General features: G+C 39.8%; 1 protein-coding gene across 1 annotated transcript in view; it reads left to right on the forward strand.

The window, feature by feature from the left end:
* Positions 1–19,485, forward strand: part of NUDT3 (nudix hydrolase 3) — a 126,932-nt gene that overhangs the window by 92,901 nt on the left and 14,546 nt on the right. Inside the window, exon 3 of the mRNA XM_025862261.2 lies at positions 17,686–17,730. Within this exon, the coding sequence (XP_025718046.1) occupies positions 17,686–17,730 (45 nt within the window). The remainder of the gene's footprint in view (positions 1–17,685; positions 17,731–19,485) is intronic.

Consider the following 19,485-nt stretch of genomic DNA (forward strand, 5'->3'; position numbering starts at 1 on the left):
CACACACACACACACACACAATCTAAAAGATAAAAACAGTATCCCCTATTGCACAACTTTCATTTTGTTTAAATTTGTAACTTGAGGTATAGATTATCAAGATATCATTCTTCAGGGGCGCCTGGGTGGCTCAGTCGGTTAAGCGACTGCCTTCGGCTCAGGTCATGATCCTGGAGTCCCGGGATCGAGTCCCGCATCGGGCTCCCTGCTCGGTGAGGGGCCTGCTTCTCCCTCTAATCCTCCCCCCTCTCATGTACTCTCTCTCTCTCTCATTCTCGCTCTCTCAAATAAATAAATAAATCTTTAAAAAAAAAAAAGATATTCTTCAAAATAACAAAAAGTTATGTGTGATATTGAAAACAATATCAATGATAATTATTTAAATTTGAGGCCAATGAATTTTACTGCTTTCATTGATCACACCTGTTTTTCCTCATTCATTATTGGTTGACTATAGCTTTTAAGAAAAGTGCACGGCGTGCCTGGGTGACTCGGGGTCCTGGGATCGAGCCCTGCATCAGGCTCCTTGCTCAGTGGGGAGTCTGCTTCTCCCTCTGCCTCTGCTACTCTCTGTCTCTCTGTCTTTCTCTCTCTCTGTCAAATAAATGAGTAAAATCTTTAAAAAAAAAAAAGAAAAGTACAGAGTGATGGGGTGCCTCCATGGCTCAGTTGGTTAAGCATCTGCTTTTGGCTCAGGTCATGATCTCGGAGTCCTGGGGTCAAGCCCCGCATTGGGCTCCCTGCTCAGCAGGGAGCCTGCTTCTCCTTCTCCTTCTGCTACTCCCCCTGTTTGTGCTCTCTCTCTCTCTGTGTCAAATAAATAAATAAAATCTTTTTAAAAATATCTTTAAAAAAAAGTACAGTGTTATTACATGTTTTGAAAAAATGTTTCACATATGAATGGTTTGCCTAATTATAGACTCTTTGAATAGTAATCTTTTTCCTTAGGACTGTTGACTTCAAGCATTTGGTGTTATAGAGGAAAAGTCTGGTATCAAATTATTTTTCCCCTGTGTAAATGCATGAAAACCTTTATATGCGTTGAAACTCAGGCATGTCACTGGAGTCTGCCTCATATTTGGTGAGCTCTTTTGATAGAAAGGCTTGTATCTTTCCTTACCTTCAGGAACCTTCCCTCTTTCTTTCTTTAATTATTGCCCCACCTTCATCAGTTTTATTTTCTTCTGCTGAACTTTCCATTATGTAGTATTCCCTTATCCTTTCTTATAATTTTGATCTCCACATTTTTACCTTGTGTGCTGGGAGAATTCTTCAAATTTTGGCCTTCGAAATCTCTCCTTTTCTGCTATATTCAATTGGCTATTCATTGCCTTCTCTGGGGGTACTGGTTTGTAATAGTAATGATGGTGTTATTTAGGAATTTTTTTCTGTTTTCACATTGGCTCCCTATTTGTGACAGCCTGCCTCTGTTTTATTTATTTTTTATTTAAAGACTTTATTTATTTATTTGACAGAGAGAGAGGGAACACAAGCAGGGGGAGTGGGAGAGGGAGAAGCAGGCTTCCCGCTGAGCAGGGAGCCCGATGCGGGGCTCAATCCCAGGACCCGGGGATCATGACCTGAGCCAAAGGCAGACGCTTAACGACTGAGCCACCCAGGCGCCCCAGCCTGCCTCTGTTTTAGAACTGTAATGTCTTCTTCGGTCTTACCGAATAAGAATTCAGTTTTTCTTGTAATAGCTGTTGTTTGAATTATCAGATTGAGGTCCTTGTTTTGAACTATATCTTTTCATATATTTGACTCTAATCTGAGTGCTGAAGCCTGAGTTTCTTTAGCAGTTGTAACCAAAATAAACATTTCCAGTGATTAGGGATCTTTTCTTTAGGGACAGTCTCTTCCTTATGCCTCTCTTTGCTTTTCCACAACTCATCTGCCTCAGCAGTCATCCCTACTCCGCTAGCCTGCCAAGCTCGCTCCTTGTAAACTTACCAGTCTTTTTTTTTTTTTTTAAAGATTTTATTTATTTATTTGAGAGAGAGAATGAGAGATAGAGAGCACGAGAGGGAAGAGGATCAGAGGGAGAGGCAGACTCCCTGCCAAGCAGGGAGCCCGATGTGGGACTCGATTCCGGGACTCCAGGATCATGACCTGAGCCGAAGGCAGTCGCTCAACCAACTGAGACACCCAGGTGCCCTAACTTACCAGTCTTGCAGGGCCTGCGTTCCCATCCACTGCAGAGTTAGAGTTCTGCTGATGGTTCATTCCCCGCTTTGTGCATGCAGAGTTTAGTAGGCCTCTGATGTGTGTGTCAGGGGCGATTGCAGGGAGTGTCAGGGGCTGGGGTAGAAGGTTCCTTTACTGTCTTAACAGGTTTCACCTGTTGTTTTTTTTTTTTTTTAAAAGATGCATTTATTTATTTATTTGAGAGAGAGAGAGAGAGTACATGAGAGGGGGGAGGGTCAGAGGGAGAAGCAGGCTCCCTCACTGAGCAGGGAGCCCGATGTGGGACTCGATCCCGGGAGTCCGGGATCATGACCCGAGCCGAAGGCAGTCGCTTAACCAACTGAGCCACCCAGGCGCCCTCACCTGTTTTTGATGCTCTTCCATTCATTCCATTCTTACCAGCCCAGTCCTCCGCCAAGATTCAAAGTTCCATGGGTGTCCGTTGTTATGGAAGGAAATTAAGACCGAGTAAGTCAAATATATGGGCATAGACCTGTCCATATAAGAATGTTTCTTTTTGGGCGCCTGGGTGGCTCAGATGGTTAAGCGTCTGCCTTCGGCTCAGGTCATGATCCCAGAGTCCTGGGATCGAGTCCCACATCGGGCTCCCTGCTCAGTGGGGAGCCTGCTTCTCCCTCTGCTTCTCTCTCTCTCTGTCTCTCATGAATAAATAAATAAAATCTTTAAAAAAAAAAAGAATGTTTCTTTTTTAAGATAACCTTTCCCCCTGAGTTCTAAAACTGTATCAAAATAATATTTTTGTGTGGTCCATGGTTTAAAAATAAAATAGGACTGGAAGACTTATAAAGAAAAGAAACATTCCTTAAGTAATTCCCTAAGGAAAACCACACAATAGGTAATGTCTTATTTCTTGCCTTATACTTTCATTGTATCACTGAGGGTTTTGCCCTTCTAATGAATATGTTATATCAGCAGTCACATTTGTAAGTTCTACAATACCATTTTTATTCTTGGTTGCTTTTACTTACATTTTGTTCTTTTCTAGGATGCCACAACCTCTCAGATTTCTTTAAGGATAATAACTAATCTTCCCTAAGTTTTCTCCTGTTCCTTGAATTTTATTTTTTTTAATTCTTATTTATTTATTTATTTATTTATTTATTTTAACCAGAGCTAGTATTCATTTGCTCATTTTGATCTTTCCTTCCTGTCAGTGACACTCCTTGGATGTCAGGTGATCTGTGGTCATCCTGTCCCAGTTAGGACTGAGGCAGTAGCAGCACTGAATGGGAGCTCTATGCAAGTGGGTGGGTGTAAAGAGTGACGTGGAGGAAAGTGGGGCTGTTTCGCCTGGAGCCAGCTAAAAGAATGCCACAATAGGCAGACTTTATTTGGGGGATATTTATGGATATATATGCTACAGTAGTTCTTCCCTGTTTTTCTGTTTTTCTGCTTAGATTAGAGCCCTCGAAGTTGTCTAGGTGATAGATGCCTGGCTCCAGGCTGTTCTCTGTGTGTGGGGATGGCTGGTATGTAGACATTCAACTTTCAGGACCCTGTCTCACTTCCCCTCTGTGTTCCTGCCATACGCTATCCTGGAACCTCTCCAGAGTCTGGAAGCTGAGCTGACTTTTTTTTGCTTTTCTTCATCTTTCAACCCTCATTTATCGCTTTGCATTTTCTTGGAATTTTTTTAAAAATCTCCTTTCTTACTTTCATTTTGATGGGGTTTTAGAAAGAAGAGATAATATGCTTAGTCAGTCTACCTTTTTTTTAGTTAAAAAATTTGTTTTGGAATTATATCTTTTTTTTCTTTGACTCTTAAGTAATGTTATAAATATTTTTTCTTAAGTAATCTCTCTACCAAATGTGGGCTCGAACTCACAACCCCGAGATCAAGAGTCACACGCTATTCTGACTAAGCCAGCCAGGCACCTCTAAATATTTTTGTTTCTCTAAGATGCTAAAGAGAGATTTCTTGCTTTCAGTGGATAAAAAAAATTCCAAATAGGTCATGATTTTGTAAATTCAGCCATCTTTATGTATGATTTATCTTAAACACTAGCAACTTTTTAAAAGAACCCATTCTTTAGTCACAATTGAAATTTTATTTATTATTATTTCTTTTAAACTTACTAGGCAAACCTAAAGGTTAGCTGTCTTTTACTGCAAATAACTACTAAATTATTTTTCAACTGTTGTTTTTAAAAACTGGAATAAAAGAAATCTCTTTACTCAATTTATCTGTTTATATTATCACATATAATTGAATGCTGCCCCCCAAAAATAAATAAATAATTGAATGCTACCCATTGATGAATACTAATTCAGTGGCTTAGTGTAGAGATTAGAATCTGCCCTGTTAGAGAATATAGTACTGTATTTGAGCTGGTTTGTGTTGGAACCCTGAATAGAAGTTCAGTTGCTGGGATGGCAGCCAGTAGCCTTCTGCTAAATGAATTGAGTCCAGATGACTCTTCCAAACCAGTTGTACTTGCTTTCCTCTCCAGCTCCACATTCCAGGAAAGGGTTTTTAGTCATTAGGAAGTATATCCACAGTATACTTTCCGTTGACTCCAATACAATTCACCCTGGCTTCAGCAAATACTAAATGCAGTTTTTGCCTCTGGAGACGCCATAATCTTTAAACCACCCAGCAACCACTGGACCTGAGTAGATCTAACTGACTCGGCTGAGGTGCCACTTAACCAGCTTCCTCTTAATTCAGTAAACTTATAAATGCTAACTGCTTAGCAGAGAACTTGCTACACAGGAAGTAAATTTAGGGACTCTGATTCTAATTCACCTTGAAGGGACACTGTGTGACTCAGAAAAAGCTACGTTTCTAGGTTAAATATCAGAATAAATGTAACTTGGTTACACTTTAAACTTACTAATTAATAGACACAAACTTGTATTAAAAAGAAAATAAAACTTGTCATACTAAAACATAGTAGTACTGAATGACTAGGGATAGAAAAAAGGTAAATAGGCAATACCAACCAAAAGAAAACTTGGATAGTAATTATAATATTAAAATAGAATGTAGGTGAAAAACGTAAGAGGGACAAGAGGAACATTTAATATTGGTAAAAGGGACAGTCTAGGGACACCTGGATGGCTCAGTTGGTAAAGTGTCTGCCTTCGGCTTGGGTTGTGATCCCAGGGTGCTGAAATCGAGCCCCATGTCTCGGGATCTCTGCTCAGCAGGGAGCCTGCTTCTCCCTCTCCCTCTGCCTGCTGCTCCCCCTGTTTGTGCTCTCTCTCTGTCAAATAAATAAATTTTTTAAATCTTAAAAATAATAACATATATAAAAATTTATATAAATAATATATATAAAAATAATAATAATTTTAAAAGGGGACAGTCTACCAAGACATACAGCAGTCATGAACTTATGTGCACCTAGCAGACTTCATCTATATAAAGCAAAATTGACAGAGTTAGGGGCCATATTGAAGACTTTAAAATATCTCATTTATTTTTTATTATTTTTTTTAAGATTTTATTTATTTATTTGACACAGAGAGAGAGCAAGAGAGGGAACACAAGCAGGGGAGTGGGAGAAAAAAGCAGGCTTCCCGCCAATCAGGGAGCCCGATGCGGGGCTCGATCCCAGGACCCTGGGATCATGACCTGAGCTGAAGGCAGACGCTTAACGACTGAGCCACCCAGGCACCCCTAAAATATCTCATTTAGAAACTGATAGAAAAAGTGACAAACAGTAGGAAAAAATAGAAAGATTGAGTGATATCATAGCAAGGTTGATCAGATAGCTATATTGAGAGAGAACCTGCATTCAACAAAGAATATGCAATTTTTTCAAGCATACATCAAAGAATTATAAAAATTAACCATATATTAAGCCATAAACACAGTATGAAAAGTTCCAGAGCATCAATAATATAGACCTCAGATCTTTCTCAACCTGTGATAGGGTTATATCCTGATAAACCCTCTCATAAATCAAAAATACATTTAATACATTAGTCTCTCAAATATCATGTAGCTTAGCCTAGCCTACCTTAAACATGCTCAGAACACCTACATTATAGCCTACCGTTGGGCAAAATCATCTTCTACAAAAAGCCTGTTTTATAATAAAGTGTTGAATATCTCATGTAATTTATTGAATACCGCATTGAAAGTAAAAAGCAGAATTGTTGTGAAGTACAGAATGTTGTGATTGGTTGTTTGTCCTCGTGACCACATTGGCTGACTGGGGCTGCAGCTCATTGCCACTATCCAGCATCACAAGAGAGTGTCATACCACATATCACTGGACCAGGAAAAGATCAAAATTCAAAGTACAGTTTCTATAGAAAGCGTATCACTTTTGCACCATCATAAAGTCAAAAAATGGTAAGTCAAACCATTGTAAGTCAGGGATCATTGTATGTATACTCTGACACATGCAGTAAAATTAGAAATCAACGATAAAGTTAGCTTGACAGAGAAATATATATTTGGAAACAGATAAAAATTATTCTAAATAATTCTTGAGTTAAAGCACAAATCACAATAAAAATTAGTAAACAAATAGAACTGAACAATTGAAAGCACTTCATATCATGACTTACTGGGTACAGCTCATTCAGTTCTTTGAGCCTTAGAGGCTTTTATTAGAAAGCAAAATAGACATTAAATAAACTAAGCGATCCATCCAAGACACTTAGTTTACACTCAACATAAAAGGTTGGAAATAACAAGGAAAAGGGCAGAAATTAATAGAGGAAAATAGAAATCAACAAAACCAAAAGTGGGTTACTTTTATTTTTCTGATAAAATACACAAGCCTCTTGCAGGACTATTGGTAAAGGAAATGAGAAAAGGTAACAAATAAAATAAGAAATAACCATAGAATATAACAGTCTTTTAAATTATGAGAATGCCGCTATGTTGAGCCATAAACATAAAAATTAGAAAACTTTGATAAAAATTTTCTAGAAAGGGGCACTTGGGTGGCTCAGTTGGTTAAGCATCTGCCTTCAGCTCAGGTCATGATCCCAGGGTCCTGGGATTGAGCCCCCACCTCGAGCTCCCAGCTCAGTGGGGAGTCTGCTTCTCCCCTTCCTTCTGCTCCTCCCCCTGTTTGTGTGCACGCTCTCTCTCTCTCTCTGTCCCTTTCTCTCTCAAATTTTAAAAATCTTTAAAAAAATTTTTTTCTAGAAAAAGCTACCCAAATTTACATAAAAATTAGAAAACCTAGGGGTACCTGGGGTGACTCAGTCATTTAAGCATCTGACTCTTGATTTCTACCCAGATTGTGATCTCAGGGTTGTGAGATTGAGCCCCACATTGGGCTCCATGCTCAGCATGGAATCTGCTTGAGATTCTCTCCCTCTCCCTCTGCCCCTCCCCCTGCTCACACGTGCTCGCTCTCTAAATAAATAAATAAAATCTTAAAAATTTAGAAAACCTATATACAGATTATTATTCTTTATCAAAATCAGGTGCTAATAACCTGCTGACAAAAAATATATACTAAGATTAATTGAACTTTACCAAAATTTCCAAATATATATTATCTTTTTTTTTTTTTTTAAGATTTTGTTTACTTATTTGACGGAGCACAAGCAGGGGGAGCAGTAGGCAGAGGAGAGGGAAAAGACTCCCTGTAGAGCAGGGGGCCTGATGTAGGTTCAGTCCCAGGACCCTGGGGTCATGACCTGAGCCAAAGGCAGACGCTTAACCAACTGAGCCACCCAGGAGCCCCTGTATATTCTTATCTTAACGAACTATTTCAGAAAAGAATAACTACACCTCGTAAGGCTGGTATAATCTTGATCAGTGATCAGCAAGCTTTTCTGTAAAGGGCCAGATAGTAAATACTTAGATTTTTAAAAGCCATATGGTATCTGTCACAAATGTTCAGTTCTGCTGTCATAACATGAATGAGCCCATACCCAGTACTTCAGTGAGTGAGCATAGCTATGTTCCAGTGCAAGTTTATTTACAAAAATCGATGGCAGGGGGGGCGCCTGGGTGGCTCAGTCATTAAGCATATGCCTTCGCTCAGGTCATGGTCCCAGGGTTCTGGGATCGAGCGCCACATCGGGCTCCCTGCTCAGCAGGAAGCCTGCTTCTCCCTCTCCCACTCCCCCTGCTGTGTTCCCTCTCTCGCTATGTCTCTGTCCGTAAAATAAATAAATCTTTAAAAAAAAAAAAATCTATGGCAGGACAGATTTGACCCATGGGTTATAGTTTGCTGACCCTGATCCTGATAATTAAAAGTAGAAAGGCTGGGGCACCTGGGTGGCTCAGTTGTTCAGCATCTGCCTTTGGCTCAGGTCATGATCCCAGGGTCCTGGGATCGAGCCCCACATCGGGCTCACTGCTCAACGGGGAGCCTACTTCTCCCTCTCCCTCTGCTGCTCCCCCTGCTTGTGCTCGCTCTCTCTCTGTGTCAAATAAATAAATAAATAAATAAAATCTTTTAAAAAAAAAAAGAAAGGAGCAATAAATTCTCACTCATGAACGTGGATATAAAAATCCCAAGTAAAAGAAGAGCAAATAGAATCTGAAACTTTCTCAGAATATCACACAACTAAATTATCCCAAGAATACAAGTCTTAGAAAATTTGTTTATGTAATTTACTTCATTAAGAGATTAAAATTAAATTATCATCTCAGTAAATAAGGAAAAATTATTTATTAAAGTTCAGTATCCAGGGGTGCCTAGCTGGATCAGTCGGTGAGCCATGTGACTCTTGATCTTGACGTGACTCATACATAGGTCGTGAGTTTGAGGCCATGTTGAGGGTATATTGTACTTAAAATAAAAGATCTTTAAAAAATAAAATTCAGTATACGTTCATCTTGAAAGTTATTAGCAAACTAAAAATAACTGTTCCTTAACCTGATAGTATGTCTAATAAAACCTACAGTAAGCATCATATTTTTTAAATCTTCTAAGTATTCCCAACAGACAGGAAAAAGGCAGTTATGTTTTCTCTCATGCTACCATTTAATATTGAACTGCGGTCCTAGCCACCTCTGTAAGACAAAAATAAATACAAATTATAAATATTCAAAAGGAAGAAGCAAAATTGTCATTATTTGCAGATGATATAATTATTAACTTAAAAAACAAAGGAACACAACAGAAACTGGTAGAACTAGTAAGAGCATTTAGAAAGGTTGCAAACATAAGATTAATACGCAGAATCCAGCAATGTTTCTTTAAAAGCAGTAATTGATTAGAAAATACGTAACTTTTAAAAATATAAACCATCCATAGCAACAAAACTAAACTAAAACTAAAATGCCTTGCTATAGACTATTAATAGAGTACAGGATCTTATAATAAAAATAATAAAAGTTTGGGGTGCCTGGATGGCTCAGTCATTAAACCGTCTGCCTTCGACTCAGGTCATGATCCCAGGGTCCTGGGATCGAGCTTGCATCGGGCTCCCTGCTCTGCGGGAAGCCTGCTTCTCCCCCCGCCCCGCCGCTTGTGTTCCCTCCCGCTATGTCTCTATCTGTCAAATAAATAAATAAATAAATAAATTTATTTTCTTGATTCCTTCAAAAAGACCTAAGGGAGAGATACAGTCTATTCCCCAATAAGAAGACTATATATTGTAAAGATGTATTTTTTAAATTAATCTAAAAATTCGGGGCGCCTGGGTGGCTCAGTTGGTTAAACCGCTGCCTTCAGCTCAGGTCATGATTCCAGGGTCCTGGGATCGAGCCCCACATCGGGATCCCTGCTCATGCAGGAAGCCTGCTTCTCCCTCTGCCTGCCGCTCCCCCTGTTTGTGCTCTCTCCCTCTCTCTCTCTTGCTATCTCTCTCTGTGTGTCAAATAAATAAACAAAATCTTTTTTTAAAAAAATTAATCTAAAAATTCAATAATAAAAATAAACATCCCAAAGGGATTTTTCAGACATCTGAAAAACTGATTTTTGAAATTTATTTGGAAGAATAAAGGTACAGAAATGGCTGTGAAGTTTTTGAAAAAGAACAGAGGAGAGAAGGAGACTACCTTTCCATGTATTTGGATAAAGCTGTATTAGTTAAAACCACATGATATTAGTACATAAATTAACAACTAGATTAGTAAAACAGAATGATACCCATTGGGTCTATTTTGGAGCCTCCAGACCATTGGCTATTTGGGAATAAATTCCCAGATTAATTTTGGTGGATCATATTATAAAACTCTTCAAACTATTAGAAAAAAATGGGAGAGACTGAAAGAATAATAAACAGACAAAAGGAAAAGATAAGTAAAATCAGTAATATCTTATGAAACATGTTTAGCTAAGGACATCAAAAATTAAAATAGAGGGCGCCTGGGTGGCTCAGTTGGTTAAGCGACTGCCTTCGGCTCAGGTCATGATCCTGGAGTCCTGGGATGGAGTCCCACATCGGGCTCGCTGCTCGGCAGGGAGTCTGCTTCTCCCTCTGACCCTCTTCCCTCTCGTGCTCTCTAGCTCTCATTCTCTCTCTCAAATAAATAAAATCTTTAAAAAAATTAAAATAGAAATAAGTCAGAGAAAGACAAATACGTATGATTTCACTCATATGTGGGATTAGTAACAAAGGGGGAAAAAGAGAGATAAAACAAAAAAACAGACTTGTAACTATACAAACTGATGGTGACCAGAGGGGAGGTGGGCAGGGGGAATGGGTGAAAAAGTAATGGGGATTGAGGAGTGCACTTAGGATGAGCTCATATGGAATTGTTGAATCACTATATTGTACACCTGAAACTAATATAACACTGTATGTTAACAATACTGGAACTAAAGTTTAAAAACTTAATAAAATTTACAAAAAAAAGATAAAAGCCAAGTATCAGACTTGGAGCAGAACATATGGTTATCACAGAGGTTAAATATTAAGACATCATTTCTGAAGATCATGATAATGGTCAATAATCAAATAAGAAAAATGGATAAGTAGTGTGAATTCCCAGAAGAAATCTGAATATCCATTGAACAGGAAAAAGTACACAGTTAGAAAAACTATGCAATATAATTTCATACTCATCATGTTGACCTAAAATTTAAGAGGCTGAGAACAAAAAACAAATATTCAAGAGGAACAAGAGTGATGGCAACTTGTACATTGCCTTTGTACTTGGAGAATATACCAGGTAGTTACTGCTGTATAACAAGCTGTCCCCAAACTCAGTGGCTTAAATTAGTTAAGTATTGATCATTACTCACGAGACCATGGTCTGCTTCCCGTGTCTACTCCTCAGAGGTGGACTGAGTGGACTACTCCGACGTCTGTGGCCTGCTCTGGGTGGAGTAGGCAGCTCTGTCCTCTTAGCTAGGCTCTCCCAGTTTGGAGGTTAGCTGGCTGTAGGCTGCTTTGTAATCCTCAGCTGAGACAGGTCTTCATCCTTTAGGAGACTAGCTCACATGGCAGTGGCAGGGTTCAAAACTACAAAACCTCTTGAGGTCTGGTCTTAGAACTAGGACACACCATCCTTCTGCATTCTCTTGGCCAAAGCAAGTCACAAGGCCAGCCTTGTAAAGGAGTGGGTAAATAGATCTCTTGATAGGAAGAGCTGTAAAGGACAAAGGACATGGATACAGGAAGAGGTAGAGAATTGTGGTCATTTCTGCCATTGATGAACTGCATAGAGGAACTTGATAATATGTGGGAAAATTGGAGGTACTTTTGGCCTGTGATTCAGAAATTTGATCTTAACGAAACTCGCACACATGGTGGGTTGTAACAAGAATATCTGCAAGAGAGGTTTTGGGTTTGGGTTTGGGTTTGGTTTTGGTTTTTGCAGTGTTTTTTATAATAGCAGGACAAAATGTCTACCAACAAGTAAATGGATTAATTGTGGTAAATTCCTAAAGTAGAATACTGTTCAACAACCAAAATGAATTAACTACATGTTTCAATATATCGAATCATGATATTGAAGGGACAGGGTTTCAGAAGTTATAATCCTTTTTTTTAATCGAATAGAGAAACATACAGAAAATACTATTTACCATGAATAGTGAATGGATATCTAAGTAGTACAATTATAAAGACATGCAAAAGAATGATAAACACCAAATTCAGGTGAGTAGTTACCTCTGACAAGGCTGGGGAGTGCACAAGGGGCTTCAGTGGTACCAGTAGTTTTATTTCTTAAAAAAAAAAAAAAAAATACATTGGACGCCTGGGTGGCTCAGTTGGTTAAGCGTTACCCTAAATCATGATCTCAGAGTTCTGGGATCGAGCCCCGCGTCGGGCTCCCTGCTCTCGTGTTTGTGCTCTCTCTCTCTCTCAAATAAATCTTTAAAAAAAATAAATATAAAAAATACACAAAATGGTACATTAGTATTTGACAAAGCTGGCTAGTTACTACCTGAATGTTTATTTTATTATTTTCTTTACTTTTTTGATGTTCGAAATATCTCATTTAAAAAACAAAACAAAAAACTCTCTGGGATGGGATTTCACTGAACTTAACTATAATGGCTTCCCATCTACTTCGTCTGTCGTACACTGTGACTCTTTCCTGTTGTTACTTAAGTTTGTTAGGTACCAGAAAGGTATGTGTATTGAAGACCAAAAATTTTTGTTCCTCGGTTTCCTCATTCACATACCTGCATTAGAGTTGCTCCCCTGAGCCCTTTTTGGGTCTGGGCTTATTGCTGTAATAGAGCAAGCTTTTACACTACAGTTCCTTTGGATGTTCAGAATTGTTATCCTCTTAGAGCTACCTTCTAAATCAAAGGAAGTAGCAGGAAGTGTTCTGATACAGTACCAGAGTACCTGACTAAAAGCAGCTTCAACTGTACCGGTTATTTGTCTCATATAGGAAGTCCAGAGGTTGGACATTACCTCATTGCTTCAGCAGCTTGGCCACCTCAGGACTTTCATTCAGCTTCTCATTGATTCTCTTGCCCTTCCCCTTACGATCACAAGGTGACTGTAGCAGCTCCAAGTTTCAGGTCCCCACTTGACAAGCAAGGTGTAGGGTTTCTTTTTATGCAGCTTTTTATCATGGTGGGAAATCTTTCCCATGAGCCCCCAAGAGACACCCTCTCAGAAGCCATTGGTCCAGAACTGGGTCACGGCATGCCCGAACCTGTCACTGCAGAGGGGAACAGAATTCCCTGCGCCATTCCAGGTGTGCCATAGCTCTCACGTGGACAGAAGCTGGGTCTTACTGGTAGCACAGTGGAAGGAGATATGCCTCTGGGCTAGACATCCATCAGTGTCTGCCAAAATGTCCACCTTAGAGTAAAAAATAGGTTTTAGAAGGTGATGACCCACTTTGTACCCACCGAGACTAAAACAACACAGCCAGGGTTCTTTGTGGCAGCACATCATTGTAGGGGCATTCTCAAAGGCCCCTCCATGTCCGTGCCTCTGCCTGAGTCTCGTGTACATAGCGGGAGAGCTTACTAGCAGGAAGGATGGCATCACTGGAGTCTTGCTGGGTGGTACTTCCAATCTCAGCAAAATACCCCAAAGGGAAAAAAAAGACATTTGTGAGTTTTTTTTCATTTTGAAAAGTAGGCAGTTGCTCACATTATTTTTGTTAACTAGTCTGAAAGTGCTAGAATTGATGTATTGTACTTTTTTTTTGATGTATTATACTTTGAAGGTCAAGGAAGCACTCACCTGCATGTGGTTGACAAATGAAGGGCAATACGTATATATATATTTTTTTTTTTTTTTTGAATTCTTACTACTACCTAAGATGGGCTTTTAAATAAAGACTCCTTCTCTGGATTAGGGGTTTTTGACATATAGACTGAAATTATAACTGCCTTTATATGATTTGGAAAAGAACAGGTCCATCATAGCACCCTGACTAGACCAAACTTCCATTTACCCTGAATCAAATCTTATCCCAAAATGTCTGAGCCAGCTGTCTGATGTGACCCTGACACCTACCCTGACCCACATGCAAGAATCATGTGAGGGATAAAAATAACTCTCCTGTTGTTTGTGGCAGCAGTTGAGAGGGAGCTAGCTCAAAGCTAATTGGACTGTGGAGAAGCATGAAAACGTAAAATGGTTGCAGTGAGCTCTGTCTTGGAGGACCTTTGCCTCTGAGGAATCTTCCTCCTGATCAGCACTATGACTTTAAAGAACTGAAATCCTCTTACTAAAGAGGCACGTCCTCCTAAGAAATTTAGAAACTGGTAAACAAAATAATATTTCTTTACTTTTCACCATAGGCTCATTGGCAGGATCACCTTAGATAGAATTCTCTAAAGTAGATCCCCTAAATATTGGTATAAAACGTAAGACTGAGACAAATAAAGCTGTTGTTAATTTCTACAACTTGAAGATTAATTAGAAGTGAAAATAAATGCCACTAAAATTTCTTTGTACAGATGGCAGCGTTATTTAAATTACACAAGACTTTATAAGAAGGCATCTGTTTTATTTTTTGAAGATTTTATTTATTTACTAGAGAGAGAGCGTGAGCAGGGTGAAGGGCAGAAGGAGCAGCAGGCTGAGCAGGGAGCCCTGGGGCTCCATGTCATGACCCAAGCCGAAGGCAGATGCTCATCCAACTGAGCCACCCAGGCGCCCCAGAATGCATCTATTTTATATATATATATTTAAGATTATATTTATTTATTTAACAGAGAGAGACACAGCGAGAGAGGGAACACAAGCAGGAGGAGTGAGAGAGGGAGAAGCAGGCTTCTCTGGGATCATGACCTGAGCCAAAGGCAGACGCTTAATGACTGAGCCACCCAGGTGCCCCCAGAATGCATCTATTTTATAAAGAAAAATGCTTTTATGCTTTTCCCAACTGCCTCTGTTAGAGTAAATCATAGGTATATGTTGATGTTGAATGCAGAAAACACCATTATTAAACAAAAGTTTTAAATTATATTGAGCTGTCATAATATTAATTGCGCCCTTAAAAATTGGAGATTGGGGCGCCTGGGTGGCTCAGGCAGTTAAGCATCCAACTCTTGATTTTGGCTCAGGTCGTGATCTCAGGGTCCTGAGATCGAGCCCTGTGTCAGGCTCTGAGCTTAGTGTGGAGTCTCCTTGTCCCTTGTCCCTCTCCTCCTGCCCCTCCCCGCCCCCCCGCCGCATGAGTACACACACTCTCTCTCAAGTAAATAAATAAAATCTTTTTAAAAAAATTGGAGATCATTTTCTTTTCTAAACTTTTGGTTTCTTTAAGGAAAAAAAAATTTAATTGAACAGTTAAAACTGCTAAAGAGAACTTTCTCTACTTTGCCAAAGAGAGATGTGAATGATAGCCTCTATGAACCTCTGTGAATCTCCTTACCTCCCTCCCTCCCCACCAACCTGACAGCCCTGCTCCTAGGCCCTGTCAGTGGGGACCACAGGCTGGAGCACAGGTGCCACATCTCAGGAGTTGATCTGAGTGTTCAGGCTGCCAAGGTCAGAGTACAGAATTGGTTTTCTAGTCCAAGCTGGCCTGCCAGCTCATCCTACTTGTTCAGGCAGCTACATTGGTTAATTCACCAAGTATAATCTAACTAGTCTTAGCTGGCCATGGAGTGCAGTTATTTCTAAAAATGTAGAGAATCAGTTTAGGGGCCTGGCTGGCTCGGTCAGTGGACTGTGTGGCTCTTGATCTTGGGGGTCATGAATTCAAGCCCCACATTGGGTGTAGAGATTACTTAAAAATAAATTCAAAAAAAAATTGTTTAAATACAAAGAATCAGTTGGGGCACCTGGGTGGCTCAGTCGTTAAGCATCTGCCTTCAGCTCAGGTCATGATCCCAGGGTCCTGGGATCGAGCCCCGCATCAGGCTCCAGGGAGCCTGGTTCTCCCACTCCCCCTCCCCCTGCTTGTGTTCCTTCTCTTGCTGGGTCTCTCTCTGTCAAATAAATAAATAAAATCTTTTAAAAAAATAAATATAGAGAATCGGTTTAAGTAAGAAAAGGTAAACATTTCCATTTGAGTAGACCCAAAAGCCCCATGGGGGAAAGAATGGATGGGAAATGAACAGGCATGTTGGCAAGAGAAAGGAAAAGAATTCTTTGACAGATAATTGCCAAAATTAATTTCAAAATATAGCTCACCTAGGAGTCTAGGCCTATAAATCAACCTTTATTTTAAATATCTCTAAAGAACTTTTAGAGTGCTTACTTTAAAATTGTGTTCATTCTGTACAAACTTAATGAGTACCTGTTGTCTTTAGAAAGTATTTTTGTCTTAATTTTTAGTTTATTACAAATTTAGTTATTACAGATTACATGGTAGTGGTAATAGAAAACAAGTTACAGCATTTCCCAGGCATTTCCAGAAAATCTTCCTTCCCTCACCTCTCCCCACTTCTAGCAGGGACAGATATAAAATATAAAAAGCAAAAGCTAAAAAGACACAGCCTGACCCAAAGCAAGGTGGGTGGCATCTCCATAGATCAAAAACAGGGTAGAACTGCTGAATGTCATGGGAAGGCCGCTGCCTGCCCAGCCTTGGGTGGCTAGTGTTTGGACCCTTGGAGTAGCAGGAGCCCAGGTTCCCAATGGAAAGGATACCAAGGGCTGAGACTTTTAGAAAGATGTGGGCCTAGGTAGGGAGAGGACACAGATGCAGTGCACAATAAGAGATGGAGCCAAACCACCCCCTGTATGGCTCTGCCTGCAGTATTCTCTGTATCACCTTGGAGCAGGAGCCTCACAAGTAAGCCCTTCACCAATTGGAACATGAATTTACTTCAGATGAAATGAATTTTATAGCATGGCCTGACAAGGAACTTAAATATGTTCAAGATGTTCAAAAGTAAATGAAGGAATAACTTTTAATTTAAAAGAACAAAAAATCATGGAAACAAGGCATACATAATGGAAACAGATATGTGAAGAACAGGTAGAAATAAAAAATGTCAAATGACTAGAGATGGGATAGCCCTAGTTTTGGTAGGCTGAAAAGAAAATCAATTGGAATAAACTGAAAAATGTGCCTGTGATTCATCCGAAAGACACAGATCTAAAAAAAAAACACCAAAGGGCCGATGGGAGATACGGAGTATATGCATGAAGTTCTAACCATTTTCTGAAGTTGTCTCTTCCCAGTCACTCTCTGTCCATCACATCATTCTGTGCATCTCTGTCAATACCTGTCACCACGTTTATGTACTTGTTAACATATGCCTTCCTGAGCTGCTTCTACAAGGTGCTGAGCTCTGTTTTGGGCATACTGTATACAGACAGCCAAGAACGAGTCAGATAAGGATGTTGCTTTCTTGGATCTTGTGTTCTAGCCTATTCGTCACTATACCTCTGACACATATTAGGCAGTCAGTGTATTTGTTGAATGAATGAATGAATGAATGAATAAGTGAATGAAGTAATTAATACCTCAAAATATCTTCTGTGTGGCTTCATGGCCTTGATTACCTGCTATGTTTGGCCGGCATTGCAGGAGTGAGAGAGACGGGGAGGAGATGAGAGAAATCCTCCCTCCCCAGAGCACACCCTACCAGTCTGTGACACTCAGGAAATACTGATGTGACCTCCTTAGACCTAGAGTCCTCCTAAGGTGTTCCTCTTGGGTTTTGATTCATAATGAGACCAGAAATATAAACAATATTAATGTGCTAATTTTTCTTCTTCACTTTTTAGGCTGGAGTAAAAGGGACATTGGGAAGATTAGTTGGAATTTTTGAGGTAAGCCTGTTAAAATCTTTGGTGCAATTGGTATCATATTAGTAACCATGTAATATAAATATGTATTTCTTTGTCTTAGTCCTTTCGGGCTGCTATAACAAAACTGAGTGGCTTACAAACAATAGAAATGGATTTCTCACAGTTCTGGGGACTAGGAAGTTCAAGATCAAGGCACCAGCCTATTCCGTGTCTGGTGAGGACCGAATTCCTGGTTCATAGTTACAAGTTTCTCCTGCTAGCCGAAAGTAGCGTGTTTGTACGAAACCTTTTGTAAGTCAAAATGGTAGAAAGTGAAGAAGCAATTAATTTATATGGACATTTTTTTTTTAGCATTTCCAAAACCAAAAAATAACCTCTCAGGCTTTTCTGATACCTCAGAATACATGCTGTTAACGGATGCATAAAATAAGTCAAGCTAAAGCACAGGTGTGCAGAGCCCCAGTTCATGGCTTTGGCGGCTCGATGAGGAAGTGCTGGTGTCGTTCCAGGGGAAGGAGTCTGGCCGGACCACACTCGTTGCGCCACGCGTGCACTGCCTCTGTAATGGATCGCTGCGCCAGAAAGGCTGAATGCTCCTTTTCCTTTCACCTTTTTTTTTTTTAGAAACGCAAATTCCTCTTAGGATTTCTTTTGGTTAGCAAAAACAGGTACTGATGTAGGTCTTCCGTAAAAGTGAAGTGGCTTACCTAGAACTCTTGAAAAGCAGGGGGTACTTGTAGCTGTTTCTCTCTGTGTTCTCCCATGGCAAAGGGGGATGGCCGCTCACTGGAGCCTCTTATCAGCTGCCAACCCCATTCCCAAGAGTCAGCCCTTCTCAACCTAATCAGCTGCCAGAGGCCCCACCTTTAATACTATCCCACTGGGAGTTAGGATTTCAACATCCGAATTGTGGGGGGCATAAACATTCAGTCCATTGCAGTCCTAATCTGGGGTAGACACCATCTTTGTTTCGCTGAGTTTTCAAAACAAAGCAGCACTGGCAGAGAATAGCTTACTTTCTTTTTTAAAATCCCATAGTCTCCTCCAGACAAATAGAATTATTTGTAAGTACAAGCATTACCTCAGAGATATTGTGGGTGCAGTTCCAGACCACGGCAATAGAGCAAATATTGCAATAAAGCAAGTCAAATGTTTCTTTGATTTTTGCCAGTGCATATGAAAGTTATATTTATACTGGATTGTAGTCTCTGAATATACACTTAGGATGTCTGTATTAATGTCTATGCCTTAATTTAAAAATACTTTATTGCTAAAAAATGCTAACCATCATGAGCTTTTTGCTGGTGGAGGGTATTGCCTCCATGGTGATGGCTGCTGACTGCTCAACGTCATGGTTGCTGAGAATTGGGGTGGCTGTGGCAATTTCTCAAAATAAGAAGTTTGCTGCACCGATTGACTCTCCCTTTCATAAACAGTTTCTCTGTAGCAAACCATGTTGTTTGATAGCATTTTATCCACAGTACAACTTCTTTCAAAATTGGGAGTCCATCCTCTCAAACCCTACCGCTGCTTTATCAACTATGATTATGGAATATTCTAAATCTTCTATTGTCACTTCAACAGTCTTTACAGAATCTTCACCAGGGGTAGACTTCATCTCAAGAAACCACTTTCTGTCCTCATCCGTAAGAAGCAGCTCCTCATCTCTTCAGGTTTTATCAGGAGATTACAGCAATTCAGTCCCATCTTCAGGCTCCATTTCTTTTTCTTTCTTTCTTTCTTTCTTTCTTTCTTTCTTTCTTTCTTTCTTTCTTT

The sequence above is a fragment of the Callorhinus ursinus genome, unplaced genomic scaffold (genome assembly GCF_003265705.2).
Source record: "Callorhinus ursinus isolate GAN/ISIS: 27379988/994484 unplaced genomic scaffold, GSC_fseal_2.0 scaffold59, whole genome shotgun sequence".
NCBI lineage: Eukaryota > Metazoa > Chordata > Mammalia > Carnivora > Otariidae > Callorhinus > Callorhinus ursinus.